The 23,866-nt window shown below is 42.6% G+C and overlaps 1 protein-coding gene across 2 annotated transcripts in view; it reads right to left on the bottom strand.

Moving 5' to 3' along the window:
* Positions 1–4,175: 4,175 nt before the first annotated feature.
* Positions 4,176–23,866, bottom strand: part of SFMBT2 (Scm like with four mbt domains 2) — a 124,842-nt gene continuing 105,151 nt past the window's right edge. For both annotated transcript variants that reach the window (XM_042793019.1, XM_042793020.1), the window contains 5 exons: positions 17,772–17,947; positions 16,159–16,331; positions 14,124–14,372; positions 13,774–13,902; positions 4,176–11,692 (listed from right to left, as the gene is read on the bottom strand). In XM_042793019.1, coding sequence (XP_042648953.1) covers positions 11,552–11,692; positions 13,774–13,902; positions 14,124–14,372; positions 16,159–16,331; positions 17,772–17,947 — 868 coding nt within the window. In that variant the 3' untranslated portion in view covers positions 4,176–11,551. The remainder of the gene's footprint in view (positions 11,693–13,773; positions 13,903–14,123; positions 14,373–16,158; positions 16,332–17,771; positions 17,948–23,866) is intronic.

Here is a 23,866-nt window from a genome sequence, read left to right as displayed (position 1 = left end):
GCCTGTTGTCTACAATGACGCCAGTATGATAAAGCTGTTAGGTATAGAGTTTTTGCATGTGACTAAAAGCCACAGGCACACTCAGAAAGAGTGCAAAAATGAAGCTGATTTGGGGAAATTAGTTCAAATGATGCCTACACATTCAAATATGAGAAAGCTTCACTTTGTCATATGAGTAAAGTTAGAAGAATTGTATCTGTTCTTAAATTTTGTGGTGAGTGGAGTCAAGATTCCTGGTGCTGGGTTTGGACCAGCTTGCTTTCCTTCCTTTCCTTTTGCTAAATGCAGACTCTGCATATACATGAAAAACTTAAACTGATTCTTATGGAGATTTTGCAGGTTTATATCTGGTAACAAAACAGGGGTCTTAAAAGCTCTGTTTGGGTTAGAGAATAAAAGATTGCTGTTAATCCTGGGCTGAGTCAGGAAAGTGATCGATGTCTTTTTCTCCTGGTAACAAAAGGCAGGTGCCAGAGGGCCATCACCTCCGAAATCTCACCTAGAGCAGGATTATCACAAGCTAACAGCTCCTTCAGGAGCTAAGGGCTCTTCCTAGCTCTCTCTCTCGCTAGTGGGAGTTGTCCATTAAAGGAGACTGTATTAGCATGCCTGGAAGGACTGCATGCTCACACATTCTGTTCCCATGTCCATCATAGCTATTGCTTTCCCTAAAATGGCACAGGAGAGTGTTCAATTGATTCAGAAACACTCTACTTCTCTTTATGGCTGACATCTCTTCCCTGACCCACAAACTCACTGTTAGGTGTGGCTGGGCAAAATCTACCGTTTAGTCCTTGCAGCTTTGGATCTGACCTTCTGTAGCCAGCATGGATGTGTCAGTGGGCCACTGACTTGCCTGGGCACAAGCTGGGAACTCTGTGTTACAAAGCTTAATTTCCAGATATGACTTATCCAGGGGCACAAGAATAATGATGGCAACACTAAGTATTGCTGGGACATTCACTGTAGTGCCATCATCTGCTGTAACCTCCAGATCATGTGATCTACATCCCCAACTAAGGACTCATGATGGAAATGATTATCACAGTTGCTTATTTGAAATCTAATCCATTTTAACTGTGAATTTTCTGCTTTTACTTTTATTAATTGCTACATTAATCACTAGTCATATTGAGCTTTTCAAAATGAAATGGCCATTCAATGGGAACATCAGCTCAGTGGTTTTGCCTGGGAATATTACACTTCATCATCCAAATGCCATCACTTTTTTTATATGCTATAGAAGTTCTGGGGAATTGCTTGTTGCTAGAGGTCTTATTTTGACACCCATCTGAAGGTCAGGTTAAACAAATGCCAGATACAAGTAAGATTTGTCTAATTGGTCTTGCTTTGTAGAAGGGAAACAGTCAATCTGACACCTGAAGGTGTCCTGCAGCACTATTTTTTTCTGGTTTTAAGATTTTATGACTTATTAGAGAAGACACTATAATTACAACTTTGGATGAGATGCAGTTACAAAATCAACTTATGGCAATTGAGTACAGACAAGAGGTGTATCATTCTTAAGTAAATACTGTAGCAGTAGAGAAACTTGGAGAATCACTACATTTCATTGAAAGGCATGAATCTTGAAATCAAAAAAAGCAATAACAATGCTAACAAAAGTAGCAGTAAGAGCAATAATATGGTTATTAAAAACAATACTTGACTTGAAAGACTGTCTAAAAACCCTAGGAATTAAATATAACTACCTACCTTTTTTTGTCCATTCTATATGCAGAAAACAAAGATGGTGTTTCCTTAGAGACCTGAAAATCCAACTTTATTTTTGTAGTTGTTTTTTAATGGGGTAGTTGACTTCATGTTGGTGGTCATACTGCTGCTTACATGAGTGCTTGACTGTGTCCACAAATCAAGTGAAGTATCTAGAAATCTGTCCCAAATTGACTGTGCATGAAAAATTGCTGCACTAAAAATGGAGGCGTCTTCAAAATCTTGGCCTGTGATGACAGGATCAAGGCTGGTAGATACTTTCTCCCTGAGGAAATTATATGTGGCAACTATATTTCATGTGTTGGTCATCAATTTCAAGGAGCTCAGTTGGAATATCTTGCCAGTGTTTTACTGAAATCACTTTGCAATACATTCTTCAAAATTAGCAGTTTGCAGAGCTCTGAACATGTCTTCCCTGAGCTGGGGCAGAAATTTAAAAACCAATGTCTGACCTTTGCATTACTTTTAAATGACTATGTAATAAGCTGCAGGGAGATACATGGATTTATTTTCACCTCTGGATTCTTAAGAATATCATAAAACATTCAAGCTTTTGCTCTTTTAGTTTTATGTCACCATCAGAGTTAGCTTAGAATTATTTCCTTGTATAAATCCTTCCCATTTTCTGCATCACCTTTCAGTAAGGACTTCTGTGGTCTAGCAAGCCATATGTCAGCACACAGCACTATCCATTGGTCTGATGCTTTATTTTTAAGGATGTTTGGACAGGTCACTTCTCTGACTAGCTGCACTTTTGTCCTTCCCGAAGCATAGACTGTGGTTACGGTGTCATAATGAATAACACAGAAGGATTTCCATCCCAAGACTTTGTTGACATTGTAAAAAAAAAAAATATATATATATATATATATTTCCAGTAATTTGATCCTGTTGTAAATCACCCTAAACCTAAGTGCTTGCCCATTGTTGTATTTTTTTTTTTTTCCTTCTAAAGAATAGCCAGTCTTGATGAACTAAGAGAACTGGTGGACCACGCAAGAAGCAATTTTGCTTCTCCCCTTTTGCTGTGTCCACAAGCAAGTGAATGGGATTGACAAAGCAAAAACAAAACGAGAGTCATCTGAGTTCTTTTTAGATAATTCTGTAGACTCTTTGCTCACATTCTCCCATGCACATGTTGATGCATGCCATACTCCTGTCTCGGGGTGCGTGCTACCCCACTTTCCCTGGGGCAGAGGGCATAGGTGATGAGGCCAACGCCAAATGCCCAGTAGCCAAGCTAGCCCAACAAATGGAGACTTTCTGGGCAGGGCTCAGGATGTCATTAAGAGGTCTGAAAGGTGAGATTACTCACTTGCAAAGCTGGAATTTGTACTCCTCATCACAGCCTGTAACTACAAAGAAAATGTTATATGAAACATGTAAGAAATATACAGTTTTCTTTTGCAAAGCATGCCACTGTCTCTGCAGCCCACCTTTTGGACTTCACAAGTGGCTCTTTTCCACCACTGCCAGATGGCTCCCCCCATGTTCAATGGCTGTTATGCACCTTGGGAAGTTTTGTTTTCTGTGTCTACTCCATGTGCTGTGGCCATGCTGTAATTCTTGTCCTGCCATCATCAGCTCCTCTCTCACTACATCCTTCTCTGCGAGTTGCTCATTGCATTACCTTCATTCCTGTCTTTCACCCTGCTCCCTGTCACTCTCCTAAAAGGTCCTCGGATGCCCTTGTGTCTCCTCACCCACTCACTATCCTTGTTGTTTCATGTTGTGCCATACTCCTTCTGGGAAGAATTTGCATGCATGTAAAACCAAACCCTGCAGCTTGGCATCTATGGAAGGTTGAGCCAGAGAGGATGTGTTGCACCTCCCTGGATGCTTGGGGGCTCAGTGAGGGCAAGACTGTGGTCCAGGCAGCTTGGGCACATTCATCAGAGCTGGGGTGTGGAGCACACAGAGCACATAGATGTGGAGACACACCTCTGCTTGGACAGGAACCTGTACTGCCTGCAAGTCATACCGTTGTGTGTCCATTATGCTCTGAGGGATGCAACCATAGCTAATGTCTAGGTCTATCTATGCCCCATCCATGTAGAATGGCTACTGGCTCAGGTTCACCATCTCTTAGCATTAACCTAAATGAAGAGTTCACCTTCTCTAGATGTCCTCCAAAGGCATTGAAGAGAGGCAGTCCCCTAGGGCAGTTTGATTTTGGCCTAAAGCTTACTCCAGGTGTTTCCCTCTAGGGACAAAAATGGAGCCTCCCAAGATGCCTCTGTAGGTGTCTAACACCACAAGAGACCAATCCAGACTGGCCTGTCCTAGAAGATGCATGAGGTCACTCAAGATGAAGGTAAATTGGTATTAGCAGGGAAGCCAAGCAGATGGCTTTCTCACCTGACCTCCTCAGGGATGAACCAAACACATCAAAACACAACCCTCACTGCCCAGCCAAACAAAAAACAATCGGGAGACACATATGATTTATTGTTACTTTATTAACAACGTGGCTTACAATTGTTTCAAGTAAAAAGGGGATTTATTTAATTTTGAATAAAAATTAAAATATAACTCTGAATATAGATTTTCACTTATTTACATGAAAACATATATACAGAATAGAATCTTACAGCAAACTTAACAACATGCCCTTTGCCCTGTGAACTTCAAAAAGTAAAAACACCAGCATTGATTGAGTTATATGTATATATATATACACAAACGTGTACACACACACACACACACACACACATATATACATATATATATATATACACGCACATATATATTTGTAACACACCAAAGGGATTATATACACAAGGACTGAATCAAATCTTTAGTACAAACTGGAATGCAAAACAGTTCAAAGGTTTCCAATGTGCATCACCACTAATGGGCCATAACTGCTGGTTGTAGAGCTAATATCTGTTGTTCTGTAAGACACGGGAGGGTTTAAGTGCTTGCCTTGTCCTACCATGGTACATGAGAAGACTCAACTCAAAGCCTGACCTTGAGACTTTCACCTCTGTTGGACCATACTGCAGCAAGTGCCTGGCTGTACTTAACATCCCTGCCTGTGTACATGAACGTTTCATGATACTGTTTCCCAAGTGAGTGTTTTCTAGCAAGCAGGTCTCCAAAGGTGAGGGCTGCTGGAATAATTGCATGTGTCAGCACATCCTGACCAGGTTTGATGGAACAGGGATTGGAAAATTTAATGCATACATTTATAAGCAGATATAATGTCCATAATCTCTAGTGAGATGGGAGCAGAAACAAGCAGGTGGGGTAACTTGGGAATGATCATTTTTGTCCTGTCACATCGTAACGCAGAGCAGAATGTTTTGTAGACCCACAACCTGAACTCAGGACAATGTCACCTTTTTCTATGGGAGAGAGCTCAGGTTTTAGCCCCTGACATTTCCTATGGAGGTCTAAAATATGGAAAAGGTGTTTCTTCAGCCCCCAAGCCCAGAAGATGCGCAGGAGTTGGGTACAAGGAAGGCAAACTGATTTTCCCTCCTATCCAACCAAGAACCTAGAGCCACCTGGGCCAAATCTCTGTATCTCCACTGGGAAAACAAAATACGAACCTTTCAGCATTGTAGCTCTGAACGTAATGCCAGCTTCTTTTCTTCATCTGGCCCCTGTTGGGGCTCAAAACATCTTTGCTGTGAAAAAGATGCAGAGAAGCCTTCAGGAATGATGCTCATGGACCAAAGCTGCACTCTCCTGTTGTGAGAGATCCCTTTCCACAAAGATATATCCAGCCCAGAACTCCAACCTCTCTCATTCCCTGAAAGCCTCCCTCCCCTCTCCCACACATTTGGCAGCTGTCAAGACCAGGAATATCTGCGGGTAGGTAGCCAAATGGTAAATGACCTGCTGCATCAGGCTACTTGGGCTACACGACCTATCCAGCAACAGCATCATTGGAAACATCTGTCCCTCCACAGTGAGCTGTATGGAACATAAGCTCTTCAAGCTGCATAGATGACTCCTTCAACAAGGTGTTGAAGCAAGACCTCCTTGTCTCATCTTATCCATTTGTCAACAAAATGCCCCCATGCTCATCTATGGTATGATGAACAGTAAAAATGTATTTTGCTGGTATTCTGTGCCATGGGCCATTACAGAGGCTGGAGTTTTAAATGAGGAACTTGAGACTTTTTTCAAGGTAAGAATTAACATGAAAGACTAAAACCAAAGAAAGGCCGTGTGTATTTAAAACTACGACCCAAGTTGGTTTTGTGCAGTTCACATACCTTCTTCTGCAAGAGCATTTCAGTGCGTGGCACCAAATCACCGCAAAACCACTCTTCTTCTACATGATGGCTGACATTTAAAGGACTACTGGGCTGTAAAACTCTCATCTTTGATGACTGGCTCATATCCTAAATGCAGCCATTAAGATCATTTGCACTTCTTGCTGCAGTATTGTACCAAAGAATAAATGAGAATATTAAATGCTCCTGCTCCTTTATTGGGAGTTCATGAGCACCTAAGGACACGGGCACTCTCTTGTTAAGTCTGGCAGCTTTCAGATGGATTTCTGCCTGTTAGGAGGAGGAGGCGTTTAAATTTTATGTTAATTTAATGCACATTTTTTGACTTCTAAGTGAAAAAATTTGGTGAATATCTGGTCCCATAGCCCACACATCTGTAAGAGCCCTTCCATTAACCTTGGTTACCTCTGGATCAAATCCTGAGTAATTGATTTCCTTAGTTCTGGGTCAGCTGATGTGGTGAAAAGTATTACTGAGGGGAAAATATACATGCACCCACATTTGGAAAGAGTTTTTACATAAATATACTGTATAAAACATCTCCAAAACTCACATGATGGGGGAGGGGGTATTCGTTGAGTGTATCTGAGTTTAAAAATCTACAGCCACAATAAAATAAAATAAAATCCTAATGCTTGAGATGTTGCTGATTACAGAAAACATTTCCTAGAGTAGGGAATCAGCTTTGTAAACCCAAGCAATGGAAAATACAGCGTGACGTATCTTAGCACCAAAATGGAGCCCTTGAGACTATATTTATCCACATATAATAAAGCTGGTTTTAATGGTCTTCAGTTGCAGCATGTTATTCTCTTTTGGCACTTGAATTGGAGATGGGAGGAACAGTCTGAGTTCATAATTTTCCACACACTGCACCAGAAAAGCAAAAAGTATTTGAAGTGCCCTAATGGTACTGTGCTTCTAAAACATTGAGATGGCACTGCAGCTCTGCCAAATTCAATTTTGTGCCCTGAAAAGACCAAGGCAGGTTTTTTAGGTGACTGAGTGTTGATTATTGCAGCCCAACAGTGTCTGGTTTCCTTCAAAGAGCTGAGATAGTGTTTGTTCCATAGCACACAACTGGGGATTGCAAAAGGCTGAAGTTTAAAGCCAAGAAATGGTGACTTTCCAGTTTAAGGCAAATTAGCTGTTCACCCAGAATGAAATATTTATGGGGTTTGGGCGTCTTAACTTACTGAGACTCTTTGTAAATCCTAGCAGACATTCAAATACCTCTGACAGTGTGGGTCAGGCCATCTCAGCTAGGACATGTATCTGCTAGATGCTTCATTAAGGACAGGGTGTGTAACCATTTTCCCTGATTTCAGTGGTTACTGAGGGCACACAGCATTTCTAGGAGGTTTTCTGCACCATGCAGGACCAAACTATCAAGGGCTATTGCATATGGTTAACACCGTAGAGCTGGAGACCTTGAAATCCTTCTGAGTGGCCATCACGCCTCTGAGAGGTAGAAAAAGCCAGGGTTTGGTCATCCTGGCATTGATAAAAAAAATGGGAGTGTGGATGCGAGCTGTGGTTTTGAGCTGGAAAGGGAAGAAGAGCTCTGAAACCAAAGAGAGCGTTTTTCTTAAAGGTGGGAGAGGAACATCCATGACAGCAGGAGGAAGGCAGGACAACCAATCAGGGCATCATGGACATTCCGCTAAGTTAATGCTTTCATCCAATTTCAGAAACTGGTGCTTTGGGCCTGCAGACTGGGAATTGGCTGTTTCTGTCAAGCTAAATGATGAGGGGGTCGGGTAAGGAGAAGGGACATGCCCATGGATCTGTTTAACCTGACTGAGTGCAAGCTCAAAAGAAGCCAGTTCAGATGAAGATGGGCAGGTACCATACACTCCTCAACCCCCTACTTTTGCTCCAGAGATGCCCATCCTTGGTCCTATGCCCGAAGAGAGGCCAATAAGGTGCCTGCACACCGTTCTTGTGAGACCAAAGTGGTCTGTGTGAATGTGCTGAAGTTCAGCCTCCAACAGCCCCAAAGCAACAACAGGGTTGCTCCTCAGCCCTTGGTAATGGTCTTGGATAATCATGAGTTCAGCACTTCACAGAGGTGGCCTTTTGTAGCTGGTACCACAATAAACTTCAGGCCTGGATGCCAAATTCGGAACAGGAGGGGAGAAGATGTGATTTCACCAATGCCATCAGTGTATCTGTGAAGTTGCACCAACTCTGAATTTAACTTGGAACCAGAGCTGGACCAAAAAAACCTTCCAGTGGCTTATGCTTCTACATTGCAAAGTAAAGTGATATTTTACCCTACCAAGATCAGGTTTCTGACATCTCCTTTGAAGTGCATTACTCCAAAGCCTTGTTAATGTTCCAGAATTGAAATTAAGTCCAAGCAAGAGTAAGTAGTTCCTTCTGATCTCTGCTCAAGCTGTAAGTGACAATCCGAGCATACTGGCCAGTTAAATTATGCACCGCTGATTTTTCACTTACTTAAGGAATTGTCTAAGAAGTTCAGCTCCAGCTTTTCTTGCAGGCAATCAGTGCAACAGACAACAGTAGCCCAGTCCCTTATTTCTTCCCAACTAAAAGAAATCATAAATCATTTATCACCCAAGGTAATTTTAGGATAAAGATTTCAGGTTATCATTTTCTCTGAAAGGGAAGAGAGTGATAAATGAGACGGCAAATGAAAGACAAATGGTGAGGAGAGAGAAACCTGAGGAAATAAAAGAGCCGGTGCAAGATAAAATTAAAATTCTTTTTTTTTTTTTTTTTTTTTTAATAGGTGAGTTTTAAATACGATTTAACTTCCCTGAACAATTAGTAAAGACTCCCATGTGCTGGGCTCAATGCTTCACCCATCCCCTGCTTGGTCAACATTAGAGCTGGTTGCTCTGAGAGTCTGTGGCTGTCTGCTTCCCAACCGTGCCTCCATGGGTAGTTAGCTGCCATAGGAATATCTACAGTTTCAAGGCTGATGGAGAAAATGATGCTTTTGCAATGTGTCCCAGGAAGTGTTCAATGTCTCTGACAAATCCCAGTGGCCAGAAACTCCAAGAACATCAGAGCAGAAAAGGACGCTCAGAATAAGGTGGATGTGGTAAGCAAAAGATCAGTGCTGGGATGTTGTTTAGCAAACAGCCATTCTGCTTCTCTTCCTTGAAATGTTCCCATACACCAGTTCTCCGGACAGCAGTCTTTTGGGAGTTATCTCTTGCTGACAGATGTCATACCAGCCATTGGAGGGTTTGGGCTGAAGCGAGGAGGAGCTAGGAAAAGCACCCTCCCTGTTTTTCTCAGATGCGCTCTCATTTTGCTAGGCACAATCCTTTTGTCTCCAGAAATGAAAGAAGAAACATTTTTAGGGGACCCTAAGCAGGATCCAAAGTAGTTATCAAACCAGTTGCATGGACACATTCCACTGCTACTGTCAGTGGGAAATCCAGTTGAAAACCCAGTTTTTGAATGTCTGCACCACTACAGAACCCTATTCCTGGATTTCTGAGAAACAGAGGAAAACCATTTGATACAGAGATGACTCCATTTCAATTCAGTTGATTAAAACCTGAACTACAAGATCTTCAGTTCAAGACAACAGCTGAGAACAGATCCGGTCCTGCTGATCTCCCATGTAAGAAAATTCTTGATGAAGTCTCAGGAGCTGGCAGGATCTGGCCCAGCCTGCAGCAGTTGCACCCATCACATTCCCCAGTGGCGAATCAGGAAACTCACTGAAAGACAGACTAGAAATTCCCCAGTGATGCATGGCAAACAAAGTCAATACTTCTTGCCTAACACATGCTCTATGGCAGATTCTGATGTAGTCCAAAATATTTATTTCTGAGGCTTTCCCCCTTTAATCCAAAGAATTTAAGGAAGAAAGTGATGAAGGAAAAATCAGCAGCTATATCCTGGTGTTAGTTGGTAGGTTCTTCTGGGCACACAGTGGTCAGAAGCATTACTGATGCAAATTTGCTGTCACCATACGGTATGTGCTTGAGGTGGAGGTTATCTGGCCATAAGCACTGGCTTCAGATTTAGGGCTAGAAATGACATTTCTTTTTGAGGAGGTCTTCACTGAATGGGCTTTGGCATCACAACACTGTAACAGAGCTGTGTACAATTTCCAAGCCAAGTTCCCTGAGGCCCGGGAACAAAGGTCTGTTCATGGTTTAAGACCAAGTCTGCTGAAGTCAGTGGTTTCCTATGAAATCAGGCTAAAACTCAGCATGAACCATTCAATTCACTTTCTGAGGGAGGGATTCACTTGCACCTTAAAGTTAGAGCAAAATTCAGACTTGGTCCCAGTTTGATTCTTGTTTTTGGGAGAATTCTACATCATTGTGATGCTGCCAACCTCTGCTGAGTTACAGCAAATTCAGGCTCAACACATGGGACTAATGGGGTCATGTATCTCCACAAAGTAAACAGGAAATAAAATACTTCTCCTACAAACACAACTGAGGCAACCCCAAGTTGTCTGACCCATTTCCTTACCTTGTCTGGTGTTTACCCTACTTGGCATGAAGCAAGCCCCCAAGGTGGCACTGGGACAATCTGGGGGCTGTATGTAGACTGTGTTGGGCCAGATCCTCAGCTGGTCTAAAGCACCGTGGTATATGCAGCCTGAAAAGATTGATGCTTTTTATTCCCACCTAGCAACCAGATTCATGAAGGTGCCAATGAAACCAGCATTCACTCGCAGCCTCATCATTAAATCTGAATAGATTTTTTTTTTTTTTTTTTTTTACCCTGTGGGGCTCAAAGTTAGGTCTTTAAAGTGACTTGGACCTAAGAGGATGGGCTTGACTATGAAAGCTTTTACGCATGTTCCTGTACAAGAATGCAGTGCTGTACAGATCCCATCACAGAGACATTCAGCTTACTGTGCACAGCCAGCGAGGTTCAGGACATGTTACTGCACACTAGGTCTTGTTGCACCCCTGCTAGTTTGCTACAGCTTTGTCTGATACTGTATAGAGACCGTGGGTTGAGTGCTCTTTCATAAATCACCCAGGAATAACAAACAGCGTATGACTGGTATAACACTTTTTCCTTTTGTAAGACTGGAGAGGTGGGAGATAAAAAGCCCATTGATCACCAACATCAAATTTGCAGTAAACCCCAGGTAACGCTACAAATGTTCACTTACATTTCAATATGAAAGAAGTGGGTCAGAGTTGGCTAAAAGAAATGTTCATGTCCAGAAATTGGCCTAGACAAACCATCGTTATCTGGAAATGTCCGTCCCTTCTCCTTGGGAATGCATCTGCTATCGGTTGCTTTGTGTTAATGAATGACAACCCATCTGATCCATGCTGGCCTTGCACCACTGCGTAACAGGTTGGTGAGGCTCACAAGGAGAAATGCCAAGCAGTCTTTCAGTGTGCTTTACAAGTACAGAAAAATTAGTTCAATTTGTTGCTAGTTTTCTGTTGTGGGTTTTTTTTTTTTCTTCCCTACAGATTAATTCCCAGTGCTTCCAATTCCACATGTTCTTGGAAAAGAAAAGGGGTAGGGGAAAAAACCCTTGAACAAGTTGAAATGTTAAAAAAGAGAGGGAACAAGAAGGGGAACAGAAAAGAAATGGAGAAGTGCAGTCAGTTGGCGTACTGTGCATAGAAAGCAACTTTTACTCGCTCAATCTGGTGACACAGTTTGATGGCTGGACCAAGCTTCAGCTCCATGCATTCTTGCACCGTGGGCAGTGTCAGCAACAGAAGGGCTTGGCCATCGATGTCCTGGGGAAGAAAAAGACAGGGAAAATGATTTTGTTTGTGGACTCCGGAGGGCAGAAAGCATATCCAGGTCTGGAAATGCAAGAAGGGAAGTTTGCCCCCAAAATTAAAGGTTGATTCGTCCTCTGTCCTTTTCTCCCACTCTGATGCTGCCCATCTTTCTCTGGGATACTTCAAGCTTTTTCAGAAGTTGTCTAGTGTGTCTTCATAGGCTCTCACCTTTCCTCCAGTTTGGAAAAAGCCTTCCAGCTGCTGAGATGCAGGATCTCTGCAGGGCCCACAGAGATCTGATTAGCCTCATTTATGACTGAGAAACTGAAACAAGGGGAGGCTGCAGAGAGCACACCAGGAGACACAGGAGGGAGCTGAACGGAGAGACTGATGCTGACCTCACTGCCAAGTCAGATCCTTCCCCCACCTCTTTTGGCTTGTAATTTGCTCAGCAAAGATTTATGTCTGTCTTGCCCCATGCCATGTCCCCTGGTCTACCCAGGACCTGACTTGTTCCACTTCAGCTGCTGAACAACCAAGAGAGAGTGGCCTGGACCACCCAGAGACCTTGCAATATTTCATGTCCCAGAATCACAGAATGGTGTGGGCTGGAAGGGACCTCTGGAGGTCATGTCCTTCCCTCAAGCATATCTATGCACCAAACTCGATGAACTAGCACCCCAGACAAAAGCCATTTTATTAGGGATTTCTGTTGGCTTTATGATCCTCTTCTTAATTAAGAGCTCAAATCCTCTTTATTCTTTAATGGACTGAGAAGCAGACGAGCAGGCTACAAAACTGCTTTTTACCCCTTAGAGAGGATCAGTCTAAGTGCAGAAAAAGAACTGTAACTCCCAGGCAACATAAGCTCCCCAGGACAGCCCTGATTAGGTAGCATTAAAACACAAGGAGGATTTGGACACCTTAAGCACTGCTTTGATCAGGACTGTCCACGGCTCGGGTTCTTCCTCCACTGAAGCTTGATGGCATGGCCCGTTGCACCAGGGCTTCCTTGCAAATCACAAGGAAAAGCTCCAGTCATCTGTGTTCGATTAAAGACCCCATAAAACTCTTTGGCAAAGGAGAGACGGGGTTGGCTTTCAAGCCCTGGCGTTATTCCAGGCTGATTAACAAACGGTCGGAGCGTGCTGCGACACAGCGACTACAGCATCTCGCTATGGAGCGTTTCAGCCTCGCTCTAGACTCACATTTCAACTTCCAGTCAACACAGCTGGACTCGGGGACAGAGTTATTCATCGTAAAGAATCAGAGATAGTTCAATGTGCAGTTGGCCATACCACCTACTGCCATCGGCTATGGCCTAATTAACCACACTTGCTTCTTTCTAACTATGATTTCTTAGCGCTGGCCCTTACTTTGAGCAGCAGCTGTTACTCATTAGCCAAGGAATGGCTGTCTCTATCTAAATTTTACACATTCACACTGACTAGAAATGAAGAGTGCTGTCTTCTTCCCCTGAAAACCTATCTGCTTAACAGGGAGATGCTTGCCATCTCCTAAAATTAGGTGATCCAAGGGCCTGTCTGCCAGATCTTCAGAGGGATGCAGATGGGAAGTAGGTGTCTACATAGCCAAAGCATCTAGGTGTTAGTGACAGAATTCAGGCAACCAGTTTTGGGTTCAAGAAGCAGCTTTCTGTTTCCCAGGACAATATTTTAAAACAGGGTAGAATCCATGTGGCCAGAAAAGACAAGCTTCCTAGGTACCAAATAACCACTAACTGTTGGTGTGCTGAGATGCCCGTGTGACACCAGGATGGTGCTGTGGACCTTGGCACGAACAAGGAAGGTTTAAACCTCCTGTTTTTCACAAGCACTCCAGCTGTGGAGTGCTGGTGTCTCTGAGGATCTGGCAAGGCTCTGATTCAAGTCTCCAAGGGTTTCCATGCCTTGCCAAAATTTGTGCTGCAGCTTGGCCTGAGAGGGTTAAAACTCTGATCATAATCTCTGTCAAACCCCAAGGCCCAGATAGCAAGGTGCTATGCGCTGCTCCTTTTTTTTTTTTTTTTTTTTTTTTTGTGATGCGAATAAGCACCACAGACACAAAGAGAAGAGTTACGTGAAGACCTCTACCTGCTCCTGAAATATTTTGGCAAGGGGTGCGCAGTCGGTCAGTTTAATAAACCTCACAACATCAGTCACGGTCCACTCCAATGGATTACTGTCCAGGATGAGCTTTTCTTCCTCTTCTTGCTTGATTTCCTAAAAAAAACCAAAACAAACAAACAAAAAAATCAACAACAACAGCAACAACAACAAAAAAAAAAAAAAAAAAAAAAAAAAAAGGTCTCATAAAGAAAACTACTTTGTGCAGAGAATCAAGGCAGGGATTCCCTCCTCAGATGAGGACGCCTTGGTACTGAAGGTTAATTTAGGAAGACTACCACTATTAATTGGCAGTGAAATCCCATGGCCATACTCACTTCCTTGACTTGCGTGCACTTCTCCACCTCGCCGTAGGAGTGGGGCTGCGGTCTCCGGCTCCGTCGGGCTCTCTCCGTGGGAGGAGGTCTCTCCGACTCGGTGCTGCTCCGCAAGGTGACCGCTCGCCGGGGCCTGGCAGAGGGGACCTCGGCAGAAGAGGTGTCTGTCTGGTCATCCCGGAGCTCTGAGCTGGTTTCCTCGCTTCCCGTCTCATCCTCCATTGCGTCCGGCTCATCATCTTCGCTCTCCTGAAGAAGGACCATCAGAGAAAACAGCAGCCGGGCTTGGAGATTAATACAGCAGCAAATCGAAAGGCACTGGGTCAAACTGCACACCCATGCCTACACTGGTCCAGGGTAACATCTATTTTAACCAAATTATCTCACTTTCATTACAGTGCTAAGCAGATTAGCCCTCAATTTAGATTTGTTACAAAATGTAGAAGGAAAAAATACATGGTGGACAAAACCTTCTTCTGTTTCTAACAAAAGGTCAACAGCAATAACTCATCTGGCATGAAATGTTCCTCGGCTGGGCTTGCATCTCAAACCTTGTGGCACTGCAGATGTGTATGAGAAGGGGAAATGGAAAATACTAAAAGGATAAAACAAAACTCAGGTTGCTTGAGATGAAATAAAATCAGAAGCAGGCTTGAGTTTAAACCTTCACCTTGCTTCAAACTGTCATGGGTGTCACTGATACTGAAATGGAAGGAAATTTTGATGCCTTTCAAAAATATTTTGATGTACAAGTGCATACTTGTATTTAATTTCTTAGCTGGCGTTTCTGTAAAATCCAGGACAGAGGATTTCACCCAGATTTCCCTGCTTTCAGCCCAACACCTAACTGCTGAAGGTGAAGCATAAATTTCCATTTGAAAGATATTATACCAGATTGTTGTTATTTCTGTCACATAGAGCTTGCAAGCACACACCAACTGATGGAAACTGTGTATTTTGAACTTTATATATACATAAGTGGCCCAAATGGCTTTGACAGCTTAGCAATGTGTGAGTGTGCATCCAAGCCATATGCTTAGGTCTTAAGTGAAAGAGCAATTTTAGACAAAGTTAGTTATATTGGCTGAAAGGCTGAAAAATTTGGCTAATGGTTGACTTAGGCTTAACATGAGTTTAAATTCCTTTGAAGCAGGTATAATCTAAGGAAATGAAGCAGAACTACATCTAAATGAGGACCAAGTCATGAAGATGCAAGCAATCAACTGAAAGCTGACTAAAATATCCCCCTCCAGCTAAAGTAGAGGGAATTTAAGCGAATCAGTTTTATTTCACATTGCACAAAGCAGCAATCACTGGCACTCAGCTGAGGAAAGGAAACCACACATGAACTTTGTCATTACTATCATGGGAAAACCACCTGGGAATGGTGTGCTAAGTCTGCTCCAGGTTGTATTTGAACATGAATCATTGCTGAAGCTGTGACCCTGTCTTATCACACAGCCTACTGTAAAGACAGAGGCCTCAAATACCATGTATCTGGGACACAAACAATTTGCTTGTTTTCTAAAGCTTCTACAACGTCTATTGCTTCAAGTTGTGAGACAGAAATATTACGAATGGTTAATGAAAGAATAAAAGCCCTTGAAATCGCAATGGCTCGTGAGTTATTATTATTCACTGTAATACTTAAGAGATCTGAGACATGGATCACAGACCTCCTTCATTCTGCTAGATGCTGTGCAAAGCATCGAACAGGCTCATCTGCCTGCCTACAGGCTTGCAAGGAAGCAAAAGAAAGCAGAGATCTATTAGGCAGCATGTTAAGCTAGTGAGCATTATGAAGGTGGGACCAAAAGCTCTACTTCAAAACTTTAGAATGGACAAGTGTAAAAGTGCCCAAGGTGTCCCAATAAAACCATTCTGACCTTAGAAGAACAGAATAGCAAGGAGGGATTCAAAATGGAGAATGGAAGTGTTAAGCTTTGCTGAGAAGTCCCTCAAAAGGAAGATGAAGATGGGGGGACAAAAAAAGCACCAAGGGGCTTTTGCTGATTTATCCCAGTGCAACACATACCTCTGCAGAGCCTGCAGTATTCAAATCGACAGCTGATGACCTCCTTTTCTTCTGCACAAAAATGGATTTCCGCCTTTTTCTGCGTCTGGCTGGCTTAACGTGTCCACTTTTCATATTGTTATTTTCCCCAATTGGTGGCTTAATTATTTTTTTTCTCTTCCCATAATAATAAGCTAGAGAAATGAAGCAAAATACCCATTAAAAACTCTAACCACCAAGAGAAGGAAACTTTGGCTTGCTTCTCGCTACTGATTCAATACTGCACTCTAGGTGCACTTTTATGAGAAACTTTAAAATACACTGATTTTGAAAAAATGTCCAGTGTAAATAAAAGATGTCATCTTGGTCTAGCACAGACTGTTACAGCTCTTATGTATACACATTTATTGGTGATGAGTGAGGAGTTTAGAATTTAACCCTACAATATGTACTCAGGAAAAGCTTCCACTAAGCCAAGCTGTGATTTGGAGGAAAAGAGGCCAACATGTTTCAGATCCAATGCCCTTCTGCATGAGTTAACAGTCTTGGATACACTTTCAGTTGCTAATGTTTTCAGCAGAGAGCAGAGAGGGCCAGCTATCCTGAATTATGGATGTTTGTTCAATGCACGAAGGAATGCTTCAAGTATTTTGTGGCCCAAGTTGAAACTAAGGATGTGAGAGTCCTCTGACCTTATATTAGGTTCTTGCATTAAGACACCTTTTGGCATGCTCTACAGCATCCTCTGGGGCTGACAGATACTCTGCCTTTCACCAGTTAGAGGTATCCCAGAACAACTAAAATGGCACTTGGCACCCCTGTTAAAGTTTATAACTGAACTGAGCCTTTCATCAATGGAGTTTTGAGGAACAACTCACCCAGCCACATACAACCATCAACTCTGAGATGATTCAATCTCAGTTGAAGCTCTCTTAGCTGTACTCCTCCCAGCTCTCCATTTGCTACCAGCGGGAGGTAGGAGTCTAGCTCAGGTGTAGACTTCTACAAAACCCCATATTCAGTGATCTGAGTATCTCCTCGAGCCCATTTCTCCTTCTACTCTGGCACCAAACAAAAGCTAATTGGTTTAAATCAAGCATACTGGTTTCTTGCAACCTTTGTGGAAGAAGGACAGCACTCCCACTTCCCTGACATGTTTAAGAGCCAGTAATATCAGTAACACTGACAACAAAAAAGTGTTGAACACATCCTGTGCTGTTGTGTAGGCCAGAAACTCTTCACTGAGTAGGACATGATGAATCTCACATAAGTCAGCTGTCTCAGATATAGCAGTTTAAATCTCAGCTGGCCACTGCAGGCTCCTTTTATGTGCTCCTTATATTATTAACTTTACATACGAAGGAAGTAAAGTCTTCCAAAAAGTAATATCTTTCAAACAGATATTTTAGGATGGAGTGAGACGGACGTTTTCTAGAGATACCTACTTCTTTGTAGAGAATACTGAGTGAGTTTATGGTGGCCCAGTCAGGATTAAGTAACTGCTCTTAGATGAGTTGAATCCTACCCAGTGTTTATGCATTTCACAACTCCTGTTCTTCATCACTGACTCATGCAGAGTCTCCTACTGCTTTGATTCCCAGCTAGCAACAAGAAGTATTTTGGCCAATACTCACTGTATTTGGTTTTAGTATGAATAGAGCAATTCTCTGGGCAGACTTCGGCCACCAGCACAGGACTGAACAAGTTGGGGCAGCACTCCAACTTTGCACAGACTCTTCTGCAGAAATCCGCTACCTGATCCGATGTCCGCACAATCTTAACAGTTGCCCTGTATGTCTTCCCTCTGTATCTAGAAAAGAATACAAGATGGCCCCATGTCACCAATCAAGAGATGTTCTTCAATGCTACAGACCACTCTCCTCTGTTCGGTAGATACCTTCCCTAAAGAGAGAGCATCTCTCTTGGGAAGTCAGGCAGAACAGGTCTACTTGTTTTAGTGGCTCCATTTCAAATGTACTTGAGGAAGGAAAGGCAGGATGAAATGAATCATGAATGTGGACATGATTGAGGAAGGAATGCATGTGCAGACTGGATGTATCTGTAGATACAGCAAGAGATGGTAAAAAATCACAGCAGGCTTGGTGAGGATACTACACTGGACAGCAAGCCCATACGACGAACTGATGCGAAGTTTTAGGGAGAGGGATGTAGTCTCTCTCCATATACTGACCTGCACTGAGAAGCTTATACACCTTGCAGAGCTTTCTGGTTACCACCCTGTGTTTGGGCTGCACTGGAGACTATCTCTATAAGCCCCAATACACCTTTGCCCTTCTCCATTGCCATCTTTCTCAAGGTAGCTCTCGTATCACATTCCAGCTCACAACAAGGCCACAGTTTCATTGTGCCAATTGGAGTTACTGGGATACACGTATTGTGTAGAATATCTGAGTGAAACTATACTGTTTGCCATACGGGGACCAGATGACTTCACCACTATGAGATGTGGGCGATACAAAACCCGAGGAACTAATCAGGAGGCTCTTGAGTTCTTTAATGGGGCTGCAGCAACAGGCCCTAAAAATTGATTCCTATAGGGAATGCTTAGAGCAGAAATCTGCAATGAAAGGTTTGTCTTACATTTGTTATCCATGTGCTACTAAAACATTTATTTCAGTGTTTTATATGAAGTGTTTCTGAGCGATAAATGGCTAAGAAAGATACAGTTACATCCCTGCTGTAATACATTGTAGCTGTGAACTCTGAAAAACCAATTATCCCCATAATTTATTAAACAGCAGCACCAAGCTATTGTAAACAGTAAGATAAGGTTTTTAAAACATCTCTTGCACATCCTGAGGAGAGACAATCATGTGATTGCCTGGTACGAAGGCATTATAAATGTGCTTAGAAGAAAGAAAAGAAAAAGAGGGAGAGACAGTGAAAGAAAGATTACTGGACAGGTGGCAATGAAAGACAAAAGATACAGTCATCAGGAAAAATGAGACAAAGCATTTGTGAGTGCATTAAGATCCACAGTTCCCTAACAGAGAATCAGCTGCTGATAGTCAGATATAGAAGAGGAAGAGGAGAAGAAGGTGAAACAAAGAAGACGTGGCCGGAGAGTTAAAATAGACAGGATGTGCCTGGACCCAATTCCCTCTATCCAAACATTTTACCAAGTTATGCAAAGCAATTGAGAAACCACCTTTTGCTGCTCTCCCTCCCAAATGCTTTCTGCGTACACTGAGATATGGGAAAAGGGTTTGTGGTACATGAAGTGTTACAGAGGGGTACCCAAATGAAACTTGGGTCTGAGAACACCCCAGTCCAACCATCCTCATGTCAGAAAAGACTTGATCCAAAATATCACAACACAAAACTCTTTCAGAACCTAGATGAGCATTGCTGCAAGGCACCAGGCTCTGATAACCCATTTGCTGCCTGACCAAGGACCCCAGGTCATGGTGACGGTACTAGATTCATTCATTCATTCTTCTTCTTCTTCTTCTTCTTCTTCTTCTTCTTCTTCTTCTTCTTCTGAATGAATGAATAAATAACTTAATTAGACAACTCTTTATGCACCCCAACAGATCTGGACAGATGACGTAAAATGGAAAAAGTGCTCCTTCCAGATACAGAGCACTGTTATCCCAGCTTCCCTATGAAACAGCTGCACAGACAGGCTGGCTAAAGAGGGTTTGACAATACCCAGTATCAAAAGAAAAATTCCACAGGCATTTAAATAAATCTACATATAAACGTTATATATTTATTTTCAGTGTGCTTGAAAAGACTCCTGCCATTATTACTTCTCCAGGAGCCATTAAGTTTAATGATGGCCCAGATCATTAGGTCAGTAAGTCTGACTCCTGTGTCAGGCTGCACAATTTCATTGCATTACCTTCACCTGAACCCCAACAACTTTGGTTGGATTAAAGCATCACTTCCAGAAAAGCACCAGCTTCCCCTCAAGGGTCTCCACACTGGAAGAATCCTGGCAGCAGGAGCACCTGTACCTATACCTCATGAGCCTATGCCTCATTTTATGTCTGGATGTGTCTGGATTCAACTTATATTTATTTGTCCTTGTTCTGACTTTCACCACTAGTATGTGAAGACTGCATCTGGTTTTGTAACTCTGCAAAATCACTGTAATCAAATTACCTCTTCATCTTCTTTCTTATAAGCTGAGAAAGCTGCCTGATGGGTATTATTCAAGGATGGCTGACTTTTTCTAACTGTGTGCTTCCTATTGTGTTTGGCTGCCCAAAATGGACCCATTGTACTAAAGTGCCTGGTGAAAGGAAAAGATGAAACTAGGAAAATGAACAACTGACTGATTTTACAGTCTGGTTTGAATGCAACACACGTAGTAATTAACAGAACGGATGGCAAAATGTGGAGATCGACATAACTGCAGCAATCAGTTTCAATAACTCAAGGTGTTAGTACTGGCCACAGTAATATTTTTTACATGATTCTGGCCTTGGAAGTACCACTTTCAACTACAGACCGGGTTCTACTAATATTTTCCATATTCCTCACACACTAAAAATTTTTAACACAAACACCACCAAATGTAATCCGAGATAGTCTAGGACAGCCATGTGGAAAGAGCTCCTTTGGATATAACCAGAAAACCTTTTTCCATTAGCATTGCTCAAAAAATTATGAACTACTGATATTCCTACTGATGTTTTCATACTAGGACTCCTACCTGCCCAACTACTTGTAAGCAGTAAGTAACCTGCATGCACAGGATGGCAGCACTGGAGACCTGGAAAACAGCCGTGTCAAGCATAACATTTTCAGTTTTCTTATAAATCACTGTTCTTTTAAAAAAACGATTTTTCAGCTAAAGCCAAAGAAAACTTCCTTTCCTCTCACCCTTTCTCTGCCCTAAGATCTCAAAAAAATTGGAGAAACCCTTATGGCTGAAATTATTTCCATTAAAAATATACTCAGAATCTTTGCTGATCCATGAGTAACAATATTAAACTAATAGAGCTTTGCTGGCAATATGATTCTTCTTTTGAAGCTTTGGTGATAAAATAGATTAGAAATTCACAAGAACAAAATGTCTTCTAGGAGCTCCAGTTAGGGACCATTGTGTGATGACATGGAAAGTCTTGTGCTGAAGACACTTCAAACAGTAAGGACATTGAGACTACCCTCATTTTCAAAAGTCTCATCATAAGGATACAGCCCACAGTTCTGACAATCCTTGAAACTAGACTGAACCACTCAGTGGCTAAAAGACTCAATTTCCTTTTGGGGAACCAAAAACTCCTATATATTCTTTTGCAAGACATTTCCAATTTGTCTTACTAGCTTAAAGTCTGCAAAATGTGAGAAGCTATCTTCCTCCTAAGCTATTTAACCAACCAGTGACATTTCGTACTCTTGAAGACAGGATTCAGAAAGGGCCCTGGAATTGTTCTGGTTTTAAGGACATGTCTTGTTAAGTCTCCTCTTGGCTATAGAAACAAAGGGTTTAAGTCATTCCACTGGTCCTAATGACTTCTATCTCCAATATTTGGCACAGAAGGCTGCCCTGGCTGCATCCCATCTGGTTCCATGCACTTATGCACACCCAGTTTACTTATAGTGTCTCTAGCTTCTTTTCCATTTACTGTGGGTAACACTTCGTTGCTTCAAACAGTAACAGGGACCTGGGAGGCCTGAAAGCAAACCTTGCTAGCAAAGGCTGAGGCAAAGAAGACTTTGAACACCTCAGCATCATGTATCAGAAGTGAAAGGCAGCCTCCTAAAGCATTCACAGTGAGAAGACTTTCTTTGAAATATAGCCTCGTAAATAAGCAATGGTGTCTGTAATGGGGGTAAATATTCCTAGAGTTCAGCTACTGGCTTTGGGCAGCTCTCAAAATTTCATTTAATGAAGGAGTCCAGGAATACTTATCTTTCTTATTTTGATTAATGGGGCTTCATACGAGACCCAGGAGACAACTCTCTGCACACACCAGTACTGTTTAAATCCAAAGTCCTGCAAAACTGAGTAAGTCGAGACAGCCCCACTTACAGCCTTTAGAAATGAAAACCCTTTAAAAGCATAAAGTCCCTCAAGCATTTTATGTAAAATTGGGAAGCCAAATCTAGATGTAGGCACTGAACTTAAAGCATCAAAACTATAAGGGTTGAATGCCTACAGGTTCGACTGATCCTCATGGGAATTGAGAAGATCAGGCCTGACATTTCTAACTGATCATCACCAATAAATCAGGTTTGACTATTTTCACAGAAGAGCCAGCAGTGCTGATGGGAAGTGACCACCATCACGCACTGCAGACACATCCCTTTGGACAATCTAAATTGTTTATCTTCTTTTCAAGGCTAGTGTAATTGATTCTGCGCTGGTCACTCACGACAGCAGAATAAATTAAATGCAGGTTACCCCAGGACTGAGATAATGCATTCATGGCAGTGCTTGATTTGGCATTTGTCAAGTGGGAAAAACAGCCTTCTCTTCACTGTCCTCCTCCCTCCCCTTTACTCTACCCTACTGCAGCTATTGCCACAAACAAACAACAACATTGTCAAGATCCAAGGAGTTGTCAGTTTACATCAGAAGGAAGGCGGTGACACGACATGTCACATTACAGCACAGACACTCCAGCTGGCTGTAGAGCTGTCATCATTAGCAGCAAGACACCATTGGGAGCTGGTGTAGCTGGAAGTCAGTGTAGACAGGCATGTACTTGTTACGGGTCTCTGTTTAAGATTCTGGAGCACAACTGACTGTCATATGCTATGTAATGTGTCATGTGACATTTGCACATCCCAGGTTATCTGATTTCATGAGTATGTTTTCTTTTCTGCTTCTGTACAACCAAATGCAATTAAAACCCCTGGTAGGCTTCTTGATGAAGCATCTCAAGCAAACTTGGGAAGGAAAAAAGGAGAAAGTCCTAGGGTAGCCAGTCTTAGGGCATGTCAATCCCATCACTCACTCTTAAAAGTACTCAAACTTCCCACAGGCAAGCTGGTATGACCATCAAGCACTGACCTGTGAAGAAAGCTCCAGCCCCAGAAGCCAGATGGCTACACCAACAAGGTGCTGCCCAGGGCCATGAGCTCTGTCTCCTCAGCAGCCAGAGGACAATGCCACGCTGAATGAGAATACACTGCTATGCTCCGAAGAAACGCTGAAACTTGCTGTGCCAACTCTGAGCCTGTAATAATCCATTCTGTGGCTTGATAAAGTTGAAAGATGCTGCTTGACTCACTGAAGAGCTGAGGTTGCTGCCTCCTGAGTTAGCCATCATAAAGGAACATGTACACAGCCTGGTAGTGGCTGGCCAACATAAAAGATAAAACCTCCCTGCTGGAAAGCAGCGGTATACTTATATCTGCTGGGCTATGTAGATATAAGGTATATCTCAGCAGGCTGTCTGCCCTGATAAATAGATGGGAGGAGGAAACAGGCACAGGAACAAATTGGTAGAAGCATCATGGGGGAAAGTAACAGAGATGGAGGTGCTCAATATAGTATGATTAGCACACGAGGTAACAGCGAGGGACGGTAAGTGGTTGAGCGACAGATGACTGACAATCTCTAGCAGCCCATGTACTCATAACTGAGTTGGTCTTCCTGGTGTAAGCACACCCAGAGTCAGCAGGCTTCCTTGGGTTGCAGTGGATTGGGCTGTAGAGACAGCTGACTACCAAGGACAAGACATCCCTGCACCTGACAGTCAGTTAAAAATTTTCCAGGCTGTCTCCCATTAGAAATAAGGATTGCAGCAGC

Source organism: Tyto alba, unplaced genomic scaffold, assembly GCF_018691265.1.
Source record: "Tyto alba isolate M040663 unplaced genomic scaffold, T.alba_DEE_v4.0 Super-Scaffold_2, whole genome shotgun sequence".
Classification (NCBI taxonomy): domain Eukaryota; kingdom Metazoa; phylum Chordata; class Aves; order Strigiformes; family Tytonidae; genus Tyto; species Tyto alba.
The sequence above is the reverse complement of the archived record's forward strand: the minus strand, read 5'-3'. Positions and strand labels throughout refer to the sequence as shown.